Below are 19,418 nucleotides of genomic sequence, written 5' to 3' on the forward strand. Positions count from 1 at the left end.
GTTTTTGTCCTTAAATATAAATTATGTTTGTTTTTCATTATTTTTTAATTTAACAAAAGTATTGACTTTTCATTATGCCGCCCTTGGTGGAAAAAGTTTGGACACCCCTGTCTTATACTAAAAAGACACCAATACGCCCCCTAGTGGCTGTGAGCAGTACATGCATAGTTATTGTGCAATATCATAGCTGGGTTTGATCAACAATATCATTTGAAAATAAAAATTGTAATATAGCAAAAAATTGTCTGAAGTTTTTACAGTTATTTACACATTTGTTAAATAGACATTCTGCGCCAATACCCCCAATTGATCACCAGGCGTATCCAATTAAATAAACACCTTACCTCAAATAAAAGCCTCCTTTTCTCCCCTTTTACTGACACCAACATGTGTCCTTGCACAACAATTTGCTTGATTTGCAGACTGTAATTCTGATGTTAGATTTCTAGTCAAATACATTTTTTCTTGGAGCTATATGTCGACAAAATGTTTTTTTTCCGTAAAACTCTGACTTACTATCACTGTGATATTCTTCCTGTAATATAGACTTCATAAATATTATTTTAAATATTCATCTAAGATCGCAACTTTACAGTCGTAAAAAATTGGGCGTATTCAGATGTTTTTTGTAAAAAGGGCAATGTTTTTCTTGTTCAGATGTGGCATTTTAAAGCTGTAGTTGACCATAAAGTTTAAAGAGAGTAAGAATTTTTTAATAGAACTCAAATTATTTCTCATAAAAGTATGATTTTTTATAAATCTTTTTCTTGCAAATTACAATTGTATATTCATGAAAAGTTTTAAAGCTAAGTTTTTTTTTTATTCTTTTCTTGTTAATTCACACACAATTGCAATGTTTTAAAAAAATATATTTGTATAGTATATACAGTACAGGCCAAAAGTTTCGACACCTCATTCAATGTTTTCTTTATTTTCATGACTATTTACATTGTAGATCGTCACTGAAGGCATCAAAACTATGAATGAACACATGTGGAGTTATGTACTTAACAAAAAAAGGTGAAAAAACTGAAAACATATTTTATATTGTAGTTTCTTCAAAATAGCCACCCTTTGCTCTGATTACTGCATTGCACACTCTTGGCCTTCTCTCGATGAGCTTCAAGAGGTAGTCACCTGAAAGGGTTTTCCCTTCACAGGTGTCATAGTTTTGATGCCTTCAGTGACAATCTACAATGTAAATAGTCATGAAAAGAAAGAAAATGCATTGAAATGAGAAGGTGTGTCCAAACTTTTGGCCTGAACTGTACATTGTTGGTACTACCACAACATATTTCACTTGCTGGTCAGAGATGACATCTGTAAAGCTGAAATTTACAATTAAATAAAAAAAAAGACAAATGTTTCCTTGAAATAAGAAATTCAGAATAAAGAAAACGAGGAAACGTGTTTACGTCCACTTTACTGAACACTGAATCTTATTGGCTGAAATGTACAGAAACAAAAATATCCGTGATAACAAAAACTGTCCCGGCTTCTGCCAACAGAAGCAAACAAATGTGCTAACAAAAAGTGCAAAAAAGAAAAAAAAAGTTGAAAATGACAAACTGTATCAAAGAAGTCTACGGCCGTCTTTTTGTCTGAAACTCCACAAAAACACATTTTTGTTGGGTTTTGTTTTTCATTATAACTTAATCCACACACACCAAAATATCTACACACAGCCTGCTAACAGTAGTATGAAACATGCTTCACATTCCAGCAATAATAATAATAAATACATGCAACCATTTCTGCAAAACTAAAAAACAAAATGGAAGATAGCTGCACCAAATACCTTTTGTAGGCCTTCGTGGGAGAAGAAGTAGAAGCACTTACAATCGGTGCAAATGAAAGATGTCCCATTTCTTCTCTAAGAAGTATCACCGTGGTCCACAGTTTTATTCATAAAGTATTGGCCCGTTTGTGGAAAACCAGCTGTGATAATCTCAGGTGTTAAACTTCACACACGTCAGGACGTCTGACAGTCAGGTAAAAAGTGTGCAAAGAATGTGGGGGAAATCATCAAATAAAATAGCTTCTCGTGCCATTGTCAATATCTTTTTTTACAATCTTCAACACAGGCTGGCGAGCGGGACGAAAATACAAGTTTGTTGAATTGTATTGCTATATAAGAGAAGTTGGAACACAACGTGTGTATTCCGAGTGTTTTTCTGCTTGTTTTCCCTCCAAATGATCAATGCTGTTTAGGTTAAGCTGACATGTTTTTCTACGGGTGACAAAGTTCATGACATCAGCTGCCTCTCCACCCAAGAACACACGTAAGTATTAATATTGTCACTATCTCGACCTAATTTGACAGCAGTTGCATTCCTTCAACACAGCCGCCCGCCCGCCGTTACAAAAAGTGCTTTCACTGGATTTCATCAGCACAGACCGAAGGGCATCAAGCTCAGCCTTGATCAAAGATTGAAAACAGACAAAAGTTTTAGCTGAAAGAAACTAACACTTAAGTGACTAATTAAACCTGCTGCTCTTTTTCCTGCCCAAGGTACCAACTTCACTGATAGCTGACATACTGCATTTCCTCAAATAGTGACCTCAACCAGCAGGTAGGGTCATTCACTTTATCAAGAAATATACCTCACTTTCACAACTACCACTTTCCCATACTTTCATTTATTTGTGGTAGCTCGCCACAGAAAAATTTGGTGTCTGTTTAGTTTTTTCCCCGTAGATTTGGCATGATCTAGATCAAGGGTGTCAAACGTACGATCAGGCCTGCAAACAGGTTTTATCCGGCCCGCGAGTTATGTTTGCAGAGTACATAAATGAGCTGAAGTTTTTTCATGAAAGAAACTGTTTTTCTAAATGTGTCCACTGGATGTCACAATAGCAATTCTGTGAGGCAAGTAAACTGTTTATACCAAGCAAGAGGTACCCGGTAAAGCGTGGCTACGGCTCCTCCCCCTCGACCCAAATGAAACGTCACCTGCTAAATCACAAAAATGATCCCCGGGCGGGGCCACCGCTGCTGCTCACTGCTCCCCTCACCTCCCAGGGCGTGATTAAGGGTGATGGGTCAAATGCAGAGGATAATTTCACCACACATAGTGTGTGTGTGACAATCATTGGTACTTTAACTTTAAAATGTCTCCGTCAAAAATGAGAAAAGTGAACGCAAAGAGTAACTCAAGTCTCTGAATAGTTTCTACCTCCATTTGTATGGTTTGTTGAGTTAGTACAGGATTAATATGTGGAAATAACAAATGAGGTATTTGATACCTACATTAGAAGACTTTTTATCTATTATTTATTTGGTTCAATCCCAAATAGGCTGTGACTTAGTGTTTGTAGATACACTGAGACAGTCTAAGGTCATTGTGTTCTTCATGGTGTTTTTGAAACTGCACCAATTTTTGCCTCACAATTTTCAACTAACTTCAAGTGTTTTGTCAAGAAGATTATTTGGGAATTGTACTTTTTCACAATGTGCTTGTTCTATTTTTGGCCAAAGTAAAACAAAGAAAACAATCTGAAGTTGTCTTGATTTTTAGGTTCTTATAGATAGAATAGAAGGTACTTCATTGATCCCTGGGGGAAATTTAGTGCCATAAATTTACCAGTCCGGCCCACTTGGGAATGGATTTTCCTCCATGTGGCCCCTGAGCTAAAATGAGTTTGACACTCCTGCTCTAGATCGTCTGTGCAGCCTTTTGTTCTAACTTACACATCTCATGCCCACATAGGGTCCTTCTTCTCCCGTTTGGTGTGCTAATATTACGCATGCTTCTCTTTTTCGTATCCTCCCATTCAGCCTGCGGACACGCAGGCTGAAGTGAGGCCCGAGTTGTGAATATAGGCGGGCTCATTACACTTTCCGTATTTTGCTCGGTTGTGTGAGAATCATGGAGTTCTACTTAACACCTGTAAATGTCATTGAAACACTTTAAATATGACAAGGCCGTATCAAACCAAGCAATTCAGACGCGTACATGTGTCGCCATGGTGATGTAGTGTGTGTATGCACGCTACAACAGCGTCTTCTTCCGACTTGATGTAACTTTGTGTACTTGTTATCACATAACCAGCCAGATGTTAATTGTGATTTTAAGAATTGAACTGTTTGTGAAGCGTAAAGATGGGCTTATACAGCTCTTTGTGTGTTTTTGTGTGTGTGTGCGCGTGGGCAGCGTGAGTTTGATATTAACTGTCAAAAATATCAAATTAATTGATAGACACGGCCTCATGAATGTATTTTCTGTTAAATAGTCACATACAGTACAGGCCAAAAGTTTGGACACGTCTTCTCATTCAATGAGTTTTCTTTATTTTCATGACTATTTTGCTAGATTGTCACTGAAGGCATCAAAACTATGAATGAACACATGTGGAGTTGTGTACTTAACATAAAAAGGTGAAATAACTGAAAACATGTCTTATATTCTAGTTTCTTCAAAATAGCCACCCTTTGCTCTGATTACTGCTTTGCACACTCTTGGCATTCTCTCAATGAGATTCAAGCACACCTGTGAAGTGAAAACCATTTCAGATGACTACCTCTTGAAGCTCATCGAGAGAATGCCAAGAGTTTGCAAGTATTGAAATCATCACGGGACTACGCGGAAGGCCAGATTTGACACGGGAACGCCCACATTTAAGGCTTGCTCCAGCCTGAGTGCGCATCTTTGACTGAGGTCGAGAGGGAGAATCCACACAATCGCACAGCTGTTTTCACTTAAGCACATGGGAGAATATGGTCCTTCCCACAGCGGACTTGGTCGTGCATTATGAGGCATCTGTTCATCAATATAGTGCTATATCACTCATAGCATCTTTAAAATCAGTGCACACTTGCATGACGCCGGGGAAATCATGAATTGTTTATTTTATTTTTTTCCATAATCGGCCGTGCGCTGCACAAAATGAAACACCTGTAAGTCAATAACTTATTTTGCTGTTGCTTAAAACGGTTTAACAACCTGAGATAATGTTGCACATTTCTTATGAAAAAATACTCTCAGATTTACCCGCCGACATATGAACACAAAATTTTGCATCATGGCCAATTAGTATTCTAACTTGTATTGTAATATTTACAATGTATTATTAAATCAAAATCGTATTATTCATTGTAATGAAAATACATTTGTGCGACAGAGGCCATAACACTTTATACAATATTTAATGTATGTGTGTGGGCAAAATTATTTTTATTATAAAAATGCTTCTGTTCAAATATAGGCCTCCCTCTTATCAAACATTTACCACTAAAAGATGCCTGCTACTCTCTGCAGGTGAGTAAATAAGTGCCCCAGACCACTATATGAGGAAATACAGTAAAAACACTAAATAATTATACACCGATGTAATATTGTTCTGTCATGTTAATGAGTTAGCCGACCCTCACTGTCCTTTCTCTTCCCTAAGTTTCCAAGGAAATAGACTAATGAGCATTTTTAATTGGGTTTCAGGAGACAATGACAAATGCTGCCTGGCAACAAACAAGCATGACTAGGAAATAGAACATGAGCAGCTGTTGCTGTGCTACCTAGCTCGCTAAAATGTAATTACGGTTCTGAAGTTTTAGTTTGTTTATAAGCTCATCTTCAGCGTGGAAGAGTCGAGTCAGTACCGTGCAGTGGAAAAAGCAGCTTTGGACTCAATGAGACATGTTTTTACTTGAGCGGAGAGGGCTTGGCTTGCTTCTGATGACCTGCTCGCGTGACGGGAGAATTGATTGTGGTAGCCGAGCGGGAGGGGCTGCCAGGGATTTAGGGAGGGCAGAAGTCTGGAAAGTAAGGGTGCTGCAAGGCTTCTTCTGCAGAGATCCTCTGGACCGGGTTACATTTCAGAAGGTTCTGCAAAAAAAGATGTTTAAGTAAGAAGATGCCTCTTAATGTTAGTCATAAAAGGTGAGCATACCTGGAGGAGATCTCGACCTGTGCTACTCAGCTTGGGCACCACGTTGACCAGTGAGGTGGTAGCCGGATACAAAGGATATGGCTGCAAAAACAGGAAGTAAGTCCTCACACAATAAAAACACAAACGTCAATATTTGACCTTGTAATCTGGGAGCTTGGTCATCGTCTGCCACTGTTCTTCTGTCGGCGTTCCCAACAACGTGGCAGCCAGTTAAAGATTACAACCTAGCCAAACTACAAAACCCAAAACCAGTGAAGTTGGCACATTGTGTAAATCGTAAATAAAAACAGAATACAATGATTTGCAAATCCTTTTCAACCTACTGTATATTCAATTGAATAGACTGCAAAGACTAGATACTTAACGGTCGAACTGGAAAACTTTATTTTTTGCAAATATTAGCTCATTTGGAATTTGATGCATGCAACATGTTTCAAAAAAGCTGGCACAAGTGGCAAAAAAGACTGAGAAAGTTGAGGAGTGCTCATCAAACACTTATTTGGAACATCCCAAAGGTGAACAGGCTAATTGGGGACAGAATGTTGCCATGATTGGGTATAATAGCAGCTTCCATGAAATGCTCAGTCATTCACAAACAAGGATCCGGATTGTGTCTAGGCGCAATGTTCAAAAGCCAGCATCTGTGATGGTATGGGGGTGTATTAGTGTCCAAGGCATGGGTAACTTACACATCTGTGAAGGCACCATTAATGTTGAAAGGTACATACAGGTTTTGGAGAAACATATGTTGCCATCCAAGCAACGTTATCATAGACCGCCCTGCTTATTTCAGCAAGACAATGCCAAGCCACGTGTTACAATAGCGTGGCTTCATAGTAAAAGAGTGCGGGTACTAGACTGGCCTGCCTGTAGTCCAGACCTGTCTCCCATTGAAATTGTGTGGCACATTATGAAGTGTAAAATACCACAATGGAGACTCCGGACTCTTGAACAACTTAAGGTGTACATCAAGCAAGAATGGGAAAGAAATACACCTGAAAAGCTTCAAAAATTGGTCTCCTTGGTTCCCTAACATTTACTGAGTGTTGTTAAAAGAAAGGTCATGTAACACAGTGGTAAAAATGCCCCTGAGCCAACTGTTTTGCAATGTGTTGCTGCCATTAAATTCTAAGTTAATGATTATTTGCAAAAGAAAATTAAGTTTCTCAGTTGGAACATTAAATATCTTGTGTTTGCAGTCTATTCAATTGAATATAAGTTGAAAAGGATTTGCAAATCACTGTATTCTGTTTTTTTTTTACAAATTACACAACGTGCCAACTTCACTGGTTTTGGGTTTTGTAATATCACTGATATGACAGTCCTTCAACGCATGCACGCGCACACACAAAGGATATCTGAAGATTCTTTTTAACTGGTCATCCACGTCGTTACCAGGAAATAAAGGCCTTCCAGCGTTTGCCAGCTCTGAATAGAAACACAATCAAGAATTGCATCTTTTTCATAACAATAATGCTCTGTTTTGATTGACACGCATTTAACAATATCTTGTCTAAATCACTGCTGGGAAATGCAGGGCTTTAGACAACCACAGTGTATCCTAATGGTCATCATCATTTGCATTTCTACCCATGTTGGCACAGAAGTTTAATAGAAAATGTTCATAAATGTGTTCATTTGAGCCTAATAAAGCTGTAAATTCACATCTCTGATTAGTGTAAATCCAAATTGAGCATTTGTAGTGCTGTAAAGGCAGGATTGCATACAGCTCTTGTATTGCAGTGAGTACAGCGAGTGTTTCTGTAATGAGAAGCCTACCTGCAAAAATACAGCCGGCAGACCACATGTCAATAGAGGTAGAATAGAGTTTAGCACCAAATAGCACATCTGGGGGTCGGTACCACAATGTCACCACCTGCATAGATCATGCAAAAATACTACCATGTTGTTTGTGTTTGAAATCAGATCAATCATGCGAACTAGGTTCCAGTGGAGTCTCTCCTTTTACGCATGCAGCAGCAGCACAGCCATGAGCATCAAGTGCCGCTCATTACAACCGCCTGCAGTCAGGTGGAGAGGCTTTAACATTTCACTGACATCAAGCGTGCTCAAGTGCAAAAAAAGCTTTCATTTTCACAGCCGGCAAAAGGAGCTTGAAAGTTTTGCTTTTCAAACAGCGAAACATGGGACGACAAGAGAGTTCTTCATTTACAAACATATTAAATAAAATCTAAACATACAGTAGAAATGGAATACTTACAACAACCCCTGATTCCATTTAATTCTTGGGGTGACTGTTCAATTCAGAATTGATTCAACACGATTCTTGATTCAAACTGCTGCTCGCAATATATTATTTGGTATAAAAACGATAATAAAACCTTTTCAAAACAGGTTACAAAAGTTCCTCTTGGCTGCTGGCGTATGCGCACAGATGGTCTGACAAACGTCTTTTAAAAAATCTATTAAAAACCCAAAACTATTTTTTTAAAGATTTTTTTAAGTTATGAATTGATTTAGGATTGAAATAAATAATCGCGATTCAGATGTGAATACATTTTTTTGAGCACCAATATTTTGGTTGGCAAAACAAATACTACATGTTATTATTAGAACAGTCAACATTTCTGTTGAATAGAGGTGAATGAAAATTGTGCCCAAACTCTAACAAATGTGTCTTGACGTGTTCAATTTAAATTTATATTCAAAGGTCTTCTCGATTACTGCTGTTATCGTGTCTTTTCCGGAAATTACTTTCTTCAGGCTTCTGATTGGCTATAATTAACGCCGAGTAGAGGCTGTTGAAAGATTTGTTGCTTTGCTGGGTAAAATAAGGAATCTCCTCATTTTATAAAAGAAAAAAAAGTTATTTTTAATAAAAGCAAACTTGAAAAATAAAAATGTTTTCCGATATGTTTTATTTAAAAAAAATTATGATAGATGCTTTTATCAATGCGTTTTTGTGTAAATATGTTTTACATTGAAATAAGGGACAAGCGGTATAAAATAGATGGATACAATTTATGCTTTTTACTTGAATTACAAATGTAAGCAATCAATAGTAGGGATATGTCAATCGATTGATCACCAATTGGTATCGGTCAACTTTCTTCAAAAAGTTTGTGATTGCCATTCCCCATTAATGCCTTTCAATGCCGATCCTCTCTGGCTAATATTGTTCCATAAATTCTGGACCATAAGCAACTACTTTTTTCCTACGCTTTGACCCCTGCTTAAAAACCGGTGTGGCTAATTTATGGATTTTTCTTCCCTGACTGACATAATGGAAAGAGTTTTCATAAATCACATGCAAAGACACTGAATGTTTGTGCTATGATGCCATCTGTTGGAGGAGTTTGCTCACTGCCGGTGCTGCTTGGTGAACGTCTACAGTGTTTCCTGCTGTTTAAAACTTTGAACCAGAAGTACAATTGCCGTTTCGTCTTCTAATTGTCTATAGCGTTTCTACTCTTATGTATTATTCAATTATCACTCCAAGCAATGTTTGTAAGTTTTACAATATAACTAAATCAATTCATACTTACTAATCCGTCTCTTGTGTGATGTCTGTAGGAATGTTTTCATGCATATTTGTACGTGCTACTGTAATGTAATGAAGCAAGCGTCGTTAGCATTTGCTAATATGCTAACACATTTTTGAGTGTTTGTGTTAGTGTTATTAACTTAAAATTGCATTATTTTTGTATTGTTCCAGTTTCACAAATTCCTCAGTAAATTTACCAAGACATCATCATGGAGTTATTACCGGTAAGTTTGTTTAGCTGATTGATGAGCTAGCTTCCGCAGCTCGTGGGTCTATGACGATGACGCCTGCTTTGTTTGATCAGCCGTTTTACTGCCGTGTTACAAGCACCGTTTGGAAACAATTCATGTATGTAAATAAACATTTACAAAATATTTTTGTGTAAATAACTCATTTCACAACATATATATCTGCAGCTTATAGTCCGGTGCGGAAAATACATGTAAACCTGTTTTTTTCTTTTAAAATTTAGTGGGTGATGCTTATATACCGGTGCGCTCTATAGTCGCGAAAATATGGTATTTAGTTTTAGTCCCCCGGCTGACAAGCTAGCAGCTAACTCTGAAGCTCTATACACGGTTTGGAGCTGCTCCCCAAAGTTAATAATAATCACCGCCATTAATATCTTACGTATCATTATCAAGTTTCATTATGAAGTATTAGAACGAGGCTAAATAAGGCGAAAATTACACAACGAGAGCAAGCAGGAGCAGGCAGGCTAGTAGCTAAGCACAAACAACAGTATAAATAAGTGCTTACTAAAGTTTAAGAAGTGTAGATGGAACCACGTTACAGCGGAAAATAACTTTAACAGAAAATTAACAAGTATAATAATATAATAGCTCAGAGAGAACATAATATAACAACTTGATGGTGTGTCAGCATTGTCAAAGACAGCACACGACACAAAAGAGCAGGGCAGATCCATCCATAAATTGGTGGTGTTGATACCAAGGACAGTATCAGTATATGATTAATACTGGGTCGATTTGATCGATATTTCTATTTTATCAAAATCTTTTTTTGTTGTTAATGTTTACACACATGGGGAATAGATCAATGGACACAGGAGGACTTTCAAAGCAAAAAAGGACTTAAATGAGTAGTAAATGGTAGTTTTTGTTTAGTTATTGTGTACTATTGACTTTGTTTTGATCCAACAAATGTGTGTAATAAAATAGAATAAGGGAACTACTTTAAGGTGCTGTTTGCAACTTCCTCACACAAACATTTTTCAAAGCAAAAAATATAACAAGAACACCACTGGCTATCTTATGTTACCATTAGTGGTTTAACAGAACACAATTGTCTATATTTTTCAGGATTACAAAGTTTATGTAATAACATTTTTTACCAGCCCGAATAAAATTATTGTTATACGGCAGTCTTTCACCCGGTCTCCTCACCACGTATGCGCAGGGAGAACGTGCACACATACAATAGCAGTCCAAGAGAAGCAACGATCACTTTGCAGTCATGTTGTTGTTATTATAGAATATACACTCAATGACAGCTAAAGCTAGCTATCCAAATTGCTATTATTAGCTAACAACACCTAAAGCTAATGTGCGTGCATGTGTTATGTACGTATGTAGTTACGTCATTACATAAGAGAAGCCGTAAGAGGGCGGGATATACTGTGTAAAAATAAATTGGAAAGTTGGCACCCTCTAGGCATCTGTGTAAATATTGCAAACAGCCCCTTTAAAAGATTGTGGTGGTATTGTTCAACTGGCAGTAGCACTCACAATAATTACATTAAAAAATGTACAGTTAATCCATGTCACCAGTATTGGTATCGGCCGATCTCATTAATGGATGATTGGTATTGGAATTGGTAGCATAAATCCCTGATGGGAACATCCCTCATTATTTGCAAGTGTAGAAGAATCATGATATAACTTTTTAAAATGACATCATTGCCTGAACCTTTCAAACTGTTTCCTTTTACTCTCCATATATTACATCTTCCGATTGCTCGTGTGACACGGGGTCAAGTTCTGCCCCTCCAGCACCAACACCACCGCCATCATCATCATCATCTCACAAGACTGCCTTGCTGCGCCCAGCAGGACGACAATGTTTAAAACCGGCCTGTCAGTTCTTCATCATGTCAGCCGCGCCATCAAAACAGAAAGCTTCAGGCCGGAAATAACAGGCAGGTAATTCTGATGGACGCCATAACTCAATTCTTCACAACAGCACATTTCAAATCCTTCAATGGTTCCAAAGGGCGACGCATTTTAAAACTTGAGCTGGTTGGTTAGTGATTGACGTGTCCATGCTGCACATTTACCTCAGCAGAGTAACACCTCACAGGAATGCCAAAAGCTCGCGCTAACCCAAAGTCAGCCAGCTTCAGCTCCCCGTTCTGTCAACACAAAAAACATGATTCAACATATATATACACACATATACACATACACACACACATATAAATATGAATAAATCGTTTGGTTAGCCTCTGAATCGATCTATATTTAGTATGGATAAATCGATGTCTGGTTGGAAAGTCATGAATCGGGTGATTGGATCTCTGCTACAAAAATGGCCGTTGTAATCTTCTGAGAGTTCTATGACGACGTAATACAAGAGTAACGTTCTCATGTGCGACTGACAGCAACATGGCAGACAGCACCGTGTTTACAAACAATGCACCCCTGAATATTAAAAAAAACTGCACTATTTTTTTTAATTTTGCCTATGGTTCACAGTCATTATGAAAGACATGACTACGGATAGATTTTTTTTAATGCATTCTAAATATTAAATAAATGTGATCAAAAGTTGGCTTAAAGCAGAGCCAATAGGAGGTTGTCTATTTCACCCATAAAATCCAATAAATAACCATCCAAAAAGCGCCAACAATACTCCATTTACATTTTGTGACTTGAATATTTACTACGTATTAGTGATATTGTTATTATAAGCGCTAACGCAGGTAAACTATTTATAGCGGTGCCGTGATCACTAGCTTGTGTACAATTTTGACATGATCAACTGGTGAGGTATGTCCTCGCTTCCTTGCTCCCTGGAAGTTTATTGTAGATCATGAATCATGCTTCTCACCTGGATAGAAGAAGACTGAGAACGTATTCAAACAAGTTGGTACACTTCAACAGCTGATTAGGACCCGGAAATGACGAGAACACAAAAATACGCTTGGTTTCAACACCCTTTTCTTCGCAAGGATTATGAGTGATTCTTCATCTAAATGGAAATATATGAACATCCTGGCAGTCTGCATCCTAATGACAGCAAACCTTGTACAGTAATTAATGATTTATTATGTTTGTTGGCTCTCATGAAGTCTGCAGTGAGCAGTAATTAGTGATGAAAAAGCAAAAAAGCAAACATTGTGATGCGTTTTTTAAATCAATGTGCGGCGTATGCTTAAAATGATCAAAATACGTAAATATTAAATGTTATTATAAATGTGCCTGTTACTACATTACATATAAACTTACATCATGTACCGTATTTTTCACAGTATAAGTCGCACCGGCCGAAAATGCATAATAAAGAAGGAAAAAAACATTATAAGTCGCACTGGAGTATAAGTCGCATTTTTGGGGGAAATTTATTTGATAAAACCCAACAACAAGAATAGACATTTGAAATGCAATTTAGAATAAATAAAGAATAGTGAACAACAGGCTGAATAAGTGTACGTTATATGACGCATAAATAACCAACTGAGAACATGCCTGGTATGTTAACGTAACATATTATGGTAAGAGTCATTCAAATAACTATAACATATAGAACATGCTATACGTTTACCAAACAATCTGTCACTCCTAATCGCTAAATCCGATGAAATCTTATACGTCTAGTCTCTTACGTGAATGAGCTAAATAATATTATTTGATATTTTACGGTAATGTGTTAATAATTTCACACATATGTCGCTCCTGAGTATAAGTCGCACCCCCAGCCAAACTATGAAAAAAACTGCGACTTATAGTCTGAAAAATACGGTATATAAAATCTCAATGGAGGTGTTTTCAGATGTTTTTTAAGGGCTTCATAGGCAGAATAGAGCGGCTCCGAGAGGCTCCATTGTAAGTGGACCTTTGATCGCATTTATTTAATATTTGGAATGCATTAAACAAAAAACATCCGTTGTCATGTCTCTCTTAATGATTGTGAGCGATAAATAAAATTCCCCAAAAAGTGCAGTTCCCCTTAAATACCGTGAAAATATCACACCTTTCGATTCCGTTACTACCCTGTTATACCATCATGATATTTTCCCCAATTCTCACTCTGTTGATGAGAAGATTCTGCGGCTTCAGATCTCTGTGAAGAACATTCCGACTGTGACAGAAAGCGAGTCCTTTCAACAGCTGGGACATGAACGACTGAAAAGAGAAAGACAACAGGCTTTTTTTTAGCAACTTTAGATACATTCATATTCAAAAGATTATATTTTTTTCTAATCTGAATAATCTCAGTAAATTACTTGAGTGCATTGGATTTTGCACAATTATTGTCAGAATTTTATACAGGAATGTTTTTATCTTTATTTTACTTGAATGCACTACATTTATTTGTTCAAAACTTGCTAACAGTTTTATGTGAAGTACCGTCTGGGTGTATTTTGAGGTGAAATTCTCCAGCGAGTACACCAGACGGATTCGCTACACTCACAAAACGTATGCATTGACCTAACCACTGACCGTAAACTGTAACAACCTGCCCCGCCTTTCAGGTAACCATTCACGGTTAAGGGAAAGGATGTGCGATTATTTATTTGTGCATTTATACATTATTAATGATAAATTGTAGGGCAGGGCGATTATGGCAAAAGTATTCATCACAATTATTTTGATTGATATTGAAGTCATGATTAGTAAAACCATTTTTTATTCATTTGAAAACATGAGTATTTATTGTACCACCTAAACTCAACTTTAAATATAATTTAAAATAACAATGAATATAAATTAGTAGGGAAGAAACAACAACAAGTAAAATAATAATAATAGTAACAACAATAAATTAAAACAATAGCATTATGAAAAAACAGTAAAAATATTTTTTTTTTTCGTTAAACATTTTTTTTATTCCATTTTCTTTTTACCTTTTAAACAAATGTTACTGCCATAGAGTGTGCTTTTTTGTGTCATAAATACATTTTAATAACATGTTTGTTAATTAAATGCAAAAATCCTCACACTATTGGTTTAATACATCTTTGCACAAGCCTCTAAAGTTGCGACTGCTGTCCTGTTTGTACATTGATCTTACATCTATGATGTCGTTCAAAACAACACAAGCAGGTGAGATGTGTTGTGGGTGTATGGATTGTTCTTCGTAGTTTAGTCTGTGTTTCAAATTGCCGTCTCAACATTGTTTAGTTCAGGGCGGAGTGGTTGAGTGTTTCGGGGATGAATGAGCGGTACCGAACATATTACTCCCAAAAAAATGTTCCTTCTCCTCACAATCACAGAATTCAATTTTTACATTTATGTCAATTTCCGTGATATTCTGCATTTAACCGCAGATTCCGTCCGCGGTTAACTAAAAGGGGAAATAATAAGGCCTTGATTTTTTTAGTTGACTTTAGTGATTACTGATTCGACATATTTGCACAAATAAAGAGTAGCAACCATGGTGAGATCCCAAACTTCTAGTAGACGTTGTCTTGTTTCCACTCTTATGCTAACTCATCCATATCACAGTTACAAGCTCAGGAATTTGCATGCACGTTGGGCAGAACATTGTTTTTTTTCCCCGATTAGAATATTTTAATGATGGTGAGAAACCGAAATTGAGATCAAAATTCGAATAATTGTCCAGCCCTATAATATTGTTTTTAATTAGTCACATCAGTTATTGTTTTAACTATGACAGTCCTAATTTTTATTGTTGGATCAAAAGTTTTGTGTCAAACATGATACAAACTAAGAGGCAAAACCTCCTTCCTTATGGACATGAAATCACCTCTGACCTGCCCTGTGTAAACGCCTGATACTTCACAAACAGACTTAACTACACATCTTAAAAGTCATCCTGAAGCCCTGGAAATATAATTTGTCAGTCAGCTAAAGACGTGGGAGCTGTTTGATTATTTTGATTTTCTCCTGTGAATATGCTAATCTCGCCTGATATTGTGACAGTAACGGTAGCACTGTAGCTAACATAGCTATGCTAGTGTTGCTAACATTTGTGTCCTCATGTCTCACGCCTTAATAATACGTTGTTGTATATATATATAGCATCTATTATGTTGCACAAATGTAGAGTCACAGTATAGATCAGGGGTCTTCAATGTTTTCTAGGTGAAGGACCCCCAAACTGATAGAAGGAGCCCAAAAAATATATCCTGTTTAAAAATGTGTTTTAAATTAAACTGGTATGTATAGCACGGCTAATAGCTAGCTGGCAGCTAGAGCACCAATTGCTAGCTATCTTAAAAGCTACATGAATATAATATAATTATTGTTTTTATTATTAAAACTGCAAGGTACAGTGAGTAAGCTGGCCATGTCACTGCATCTCATAAACTACACTAAACTTTGTTGGATCAATGTCAATGTACACTACATTCAAAGACATTAAGATTAGTATAATCAACCAGGAATTGAAATTAAAACATATCCTATCCAATCCTAAATTTCACAACCCCTCTGTAGTAGCTATACAGACCCCCTTTTAGGACCTCTGGTGTAGAGTGTTCCCTCCTCAATTGTGGCTTTACCTACTACGGTCTCTCCAAGTTGCAGATTTTTTGGGGGAGAACCATATCTAATAAAAAATTCTCAATTTTGCAGAGTTTTTCGACCTCCCATGCATTTCACAGATCAGGGCCCTCATGTAGCAAGCTTGTGTACACACAAAAACCTGGGGTACAACTTTTTTCATGGCAAAGTGGGGAGGGTTCACATAAAACTGTAATATGACTCATGTGAGCAGGCTACAGTATAAACACACTTTGTTATAAGTTACAAAAAATATTGGACACTGGGGTAATCAGTCACCCACTTCTAAAGTTTGACATATTATTGTGGCGACTATCGTTCCAAACGGCTTCCAGCACTAATTTCCCTGAGTCAGTTTCGCCCATGCACATCTATCTTCTTCTTCACTTTATTCCTGACGCGACCATTTCTTTTTTTATTCCCGCAAACGTTCAGTTCTCGGAAACACTGTGAGCTCAAGCACACAGCTACTTTCCATATAATTTGCATATTTATAAGGGGGTGTGGCCTGGTTGTGCCAATCCACTCACATGCCTGCGGAGGATATCAAGTTAATTGCGATGTAACAAACAAAAATGCTTGGATTTGTGCGTGCAAAAACTTTAATTCATCCCAATTTTTTCTTGCGCATGTCGTTTTATGGATTTGATTGTACGTCCGTTTTTAGTAGGAAAGCCACACAACTCTCTTTACATGAGGACCCAGATAGAATATTCTTTGTCACTTCCCTACTTCATCTGTACTGCATAGTGAATTTAGCGTCATCATCATCCTTAGATATCTTTGCTGGTGAGTACCGAGACAGATTTTATAATATTTGTATTTTATTACTGTATTTTCTGTACATAGGACATATGATTAAAACATTTTGGAATAAGTTTGAATGCATGTAGTTATAAACACTAGTCTGGAGCCACACTCAGTCTTTGATTGATTGATTGAAACTTTTATTAGTAGATTGCACAGTACAGTACATATTCCGTACAATTGACCACTAACTGGTAACACCCGAATAAGTTTTTCAGCTTGTTTAAGTCAGGGTCCACGTTAATCAATTCATGGTACAAATATATACTATCAGCATAATAGGGGTGGGATCTGGAGGGGGTTGGGGAGGGGGGGGGTTAGGTTTGGTTGATATCAGCATTTCAGTCATCAACAATTATATCATCAGAGAAATGGACATTGAAACAGTGTAGGTCTGACTTCGTAGGATACCGTATTTTTCGGACTATAAGTCGCAGTTTTTTTCATAGTTTGGCTGGGGGTGCGACTTATACTCAGGAGCGACTTATGTGTGAAATTATTAACACATTACCGTAAAATATCAAATAATATTATTTAGCTCATTCACGGAAGAGACTAGACGTATAAGATTTCATCAGATTTAGCGATTAGGAGTGACAGATTGTTTGGTAAACGTATAGCATGTTGTATATGTTATAGTTATTTGAATGACTCTTACCATAATATGTTACGTTAACATACCAGGAACGTTCTCAGTTGGTTATTTATGCGTCATATAACGCACACTTATTCAGCCTGTTGTTCACTATTCTTTATTGATTTTTAATTGCCTTTCAAATGTCTATTCTTGGTGTTGGGTTTTATCAAATAAATTTCCCCAAAAAATGCGACTTATACTCCGGTGCGACTTATATATGTTTTTTTCCTTCTTTATTATGCATTTTCGGCCGGTGCGATTTATACTCCGAAAAATACGGTCTGTACAGCGAGCAGTGAACATAGTGAGTCAGAAAGCATAAGAACAAGTATATACATTTGATTATTTACAATCCGGGGAGGTGGGTAGTGTAGTTGCCTGGAGGTGTTCTTTTAGTGCGGTTATGAAGGAGGATAGAGATGCACTTTCTTTTACACTTGTTGGGAGTGCATTCCATATTGATGTGGCATAGAAGGAGAATGAGTTAAGACCTTTATTAGACGGGAATCTGGGTTTAACATGGTTTGTGGAGCTCCCCTTGGTGTTGTGGTTATAGCGGTCATTAACGTTATGGAAGTAGTTTGACATGTACTTCGGTATCAGGGAGGTGTAGCGAATTTTATAGACTAGGCTCAGTGCAAGTTGTTTTACTCGGTCAAAGTCAAAGGGGGTGGGGGGGCGCAGCTCATTAGCATTAAAGCTACACAAGCACAAATCTCAGTGGCGATTTCCAGCATACTTCCAGTACACTATTGTGGAAACTCTTATTAAAATTGTTCATAAATTGCATAATGTAAGACCTAAATAAAATGTTATCTCTCACCTTTACTGTTTCAGGGTCTAAATCCCCATTGCAGCTGTCAAAGTATTTCTTCAAATCCTGTTGTTTGGAAAGGTAAATATAAACTTTAATATGCATGAGTGATGCAGAAAGTGATGAGATAGTCTTACCTGGTCACAATATTCAAACACCAACGTTAACTTCTTGTCACTGTGCAAAACGTCATGTAGTCTGCAAAGGGCAAAGCCAAGTATTTTAACGACTCGCTATAAAACTAATAATATTACTAACCAACTGACCTGACAATGTTTTTATGTTTGAGCTCCTTGAGCAGACATATTTCTCTCAGGGCAGAGCTTGGCACGCCCTGCAGGGACAGTCATTAGCAATGCTAACTACTAGCAAATGCTGACACAGATCTTTTAATTCAACACGCACACACCTCGTCATCGTCGTCCAAACGGACTCTTTTTAGAGCCACGATTTCATGTGTTTCTCTGTTTTTAGCCTTGAAAACGGTCCCATATGTACCTGCGGAATTGTTCCAGAATATTTAGCTGAGATTGAATGGCATAGCTACTAGCATGCTAGCTAGCAATATAATCTCTCTAAAAATGTCAAATATACACCAGCACAAACTATTTACTGCCACATGCGCATAACATCACAAGTTATTTTTATATGATGAAATATGCTATTACAGTTTGATACTCTGGTACATGACGCTATCCATGTCATTTTAAACAGGAGCTAACGTCAGCTAGCCGCACACCAACACCGATGCTGTATACGGCTAAACCATGCAAGCTAATATTAGCGACTATGTCACTTACCTTCTCCGATTTTTTCGAGCTTTTCATATTTCTGCATGTTTACCCTGTTGAGCCCACAGACACCCAAAAGCTAAGCCCCAAACGGTGCAGGGGAAGGGGGGTTATGTTGTTAGCAGTTAGCAATTAGCTTGACGCTAGCACTTGCTGCTCTATTGTTACATTTGCCCGCCCCCCACAGGATAAACCATGTATTACACCCATGTTATTGTGTGACATGCAGACATATATTGACAACTTAAAAAAACAGCACAATCTCATTGAA

At 37.4% G+C, this 19,418-nt stretch overlaps 1 protein-coding gene across 1 annotated transcript; it reads right to left on the reverse strand.

Moving 5' to 3' along the window:
- Positions 1-1,406: 1,406 nt before the first annotated feature.
- LOC133631193 (cyclin-dependent kinase 5) lies at positions 1,407-19,324 on the reverse strand. The gene is made up of 12 exons (XM_062023351.1): positions 19,157-19,324; positions 18,766-18,854; positions 18,623-18,690; positions 18,494-18,554; positions 18,366-18,422; positions 13,660-13,755; positions 11,688-11,762; positions 7,666-7,762; positions 7,245-7,314; positions 6,025-6,085; positions 5,887-5,967; positions 1,407-5,822 (listed from the first exon to the last, which is right to left on the reverse strand). The coding sequence occupies exons 1-12, from the start codon at positions 19,191-19,193 to the stop codon at positions 5,736-5,738; spliced, it is 879 nt and encodes a 292-aa protein (XP_061879335.1). The 5' UTR covers positions 19,194-19,324; the 3' UTR covers positions 1,407-5,735.
- Positions 19,325-19,418: the final 94 nt, after the last annotated feature.

The sequence above is a fragment of the Entelurus aequoreus genome, linkage group LG16, assembly GCF_033978785.1.
Source record: "Entelurus aequoreus isolate RoL-2023_Sb linkage group LG16, RoL_Eaeq_v1.1, whole genome shotgun sequence".
Classification (NCBI taxonomy): domain Eukaryota; kingdom Metazoa; phylum Chordata; class Actinopteri; order Syngnathiformes; family Syngnathidae; genus Entelurus; species Entelurus aequoreus.

Coding starts and splice junctions, on each gene's coding strand:
- LOC133631193 (XM_062023351.1), bottom strand. CDS start 19,193: ATGCAGAAATATGAAAAGCTCGAAAAAATCGGAGAAG. Junction 13,756..18,365: donor TAGACCCTGAAACAGTAAAG/GTGAGAGATAAC, acceptor TTCTCTTTTCAG/TCGTTCATGTCCCAGCTGTT. Junction 5,968..6,024: donor CCAAGCTCCCAGATTACAAG/GTCAAATATTGA, acceptor CTGTTTTTGCAG/CCATATCCTTTGTATCCGGC.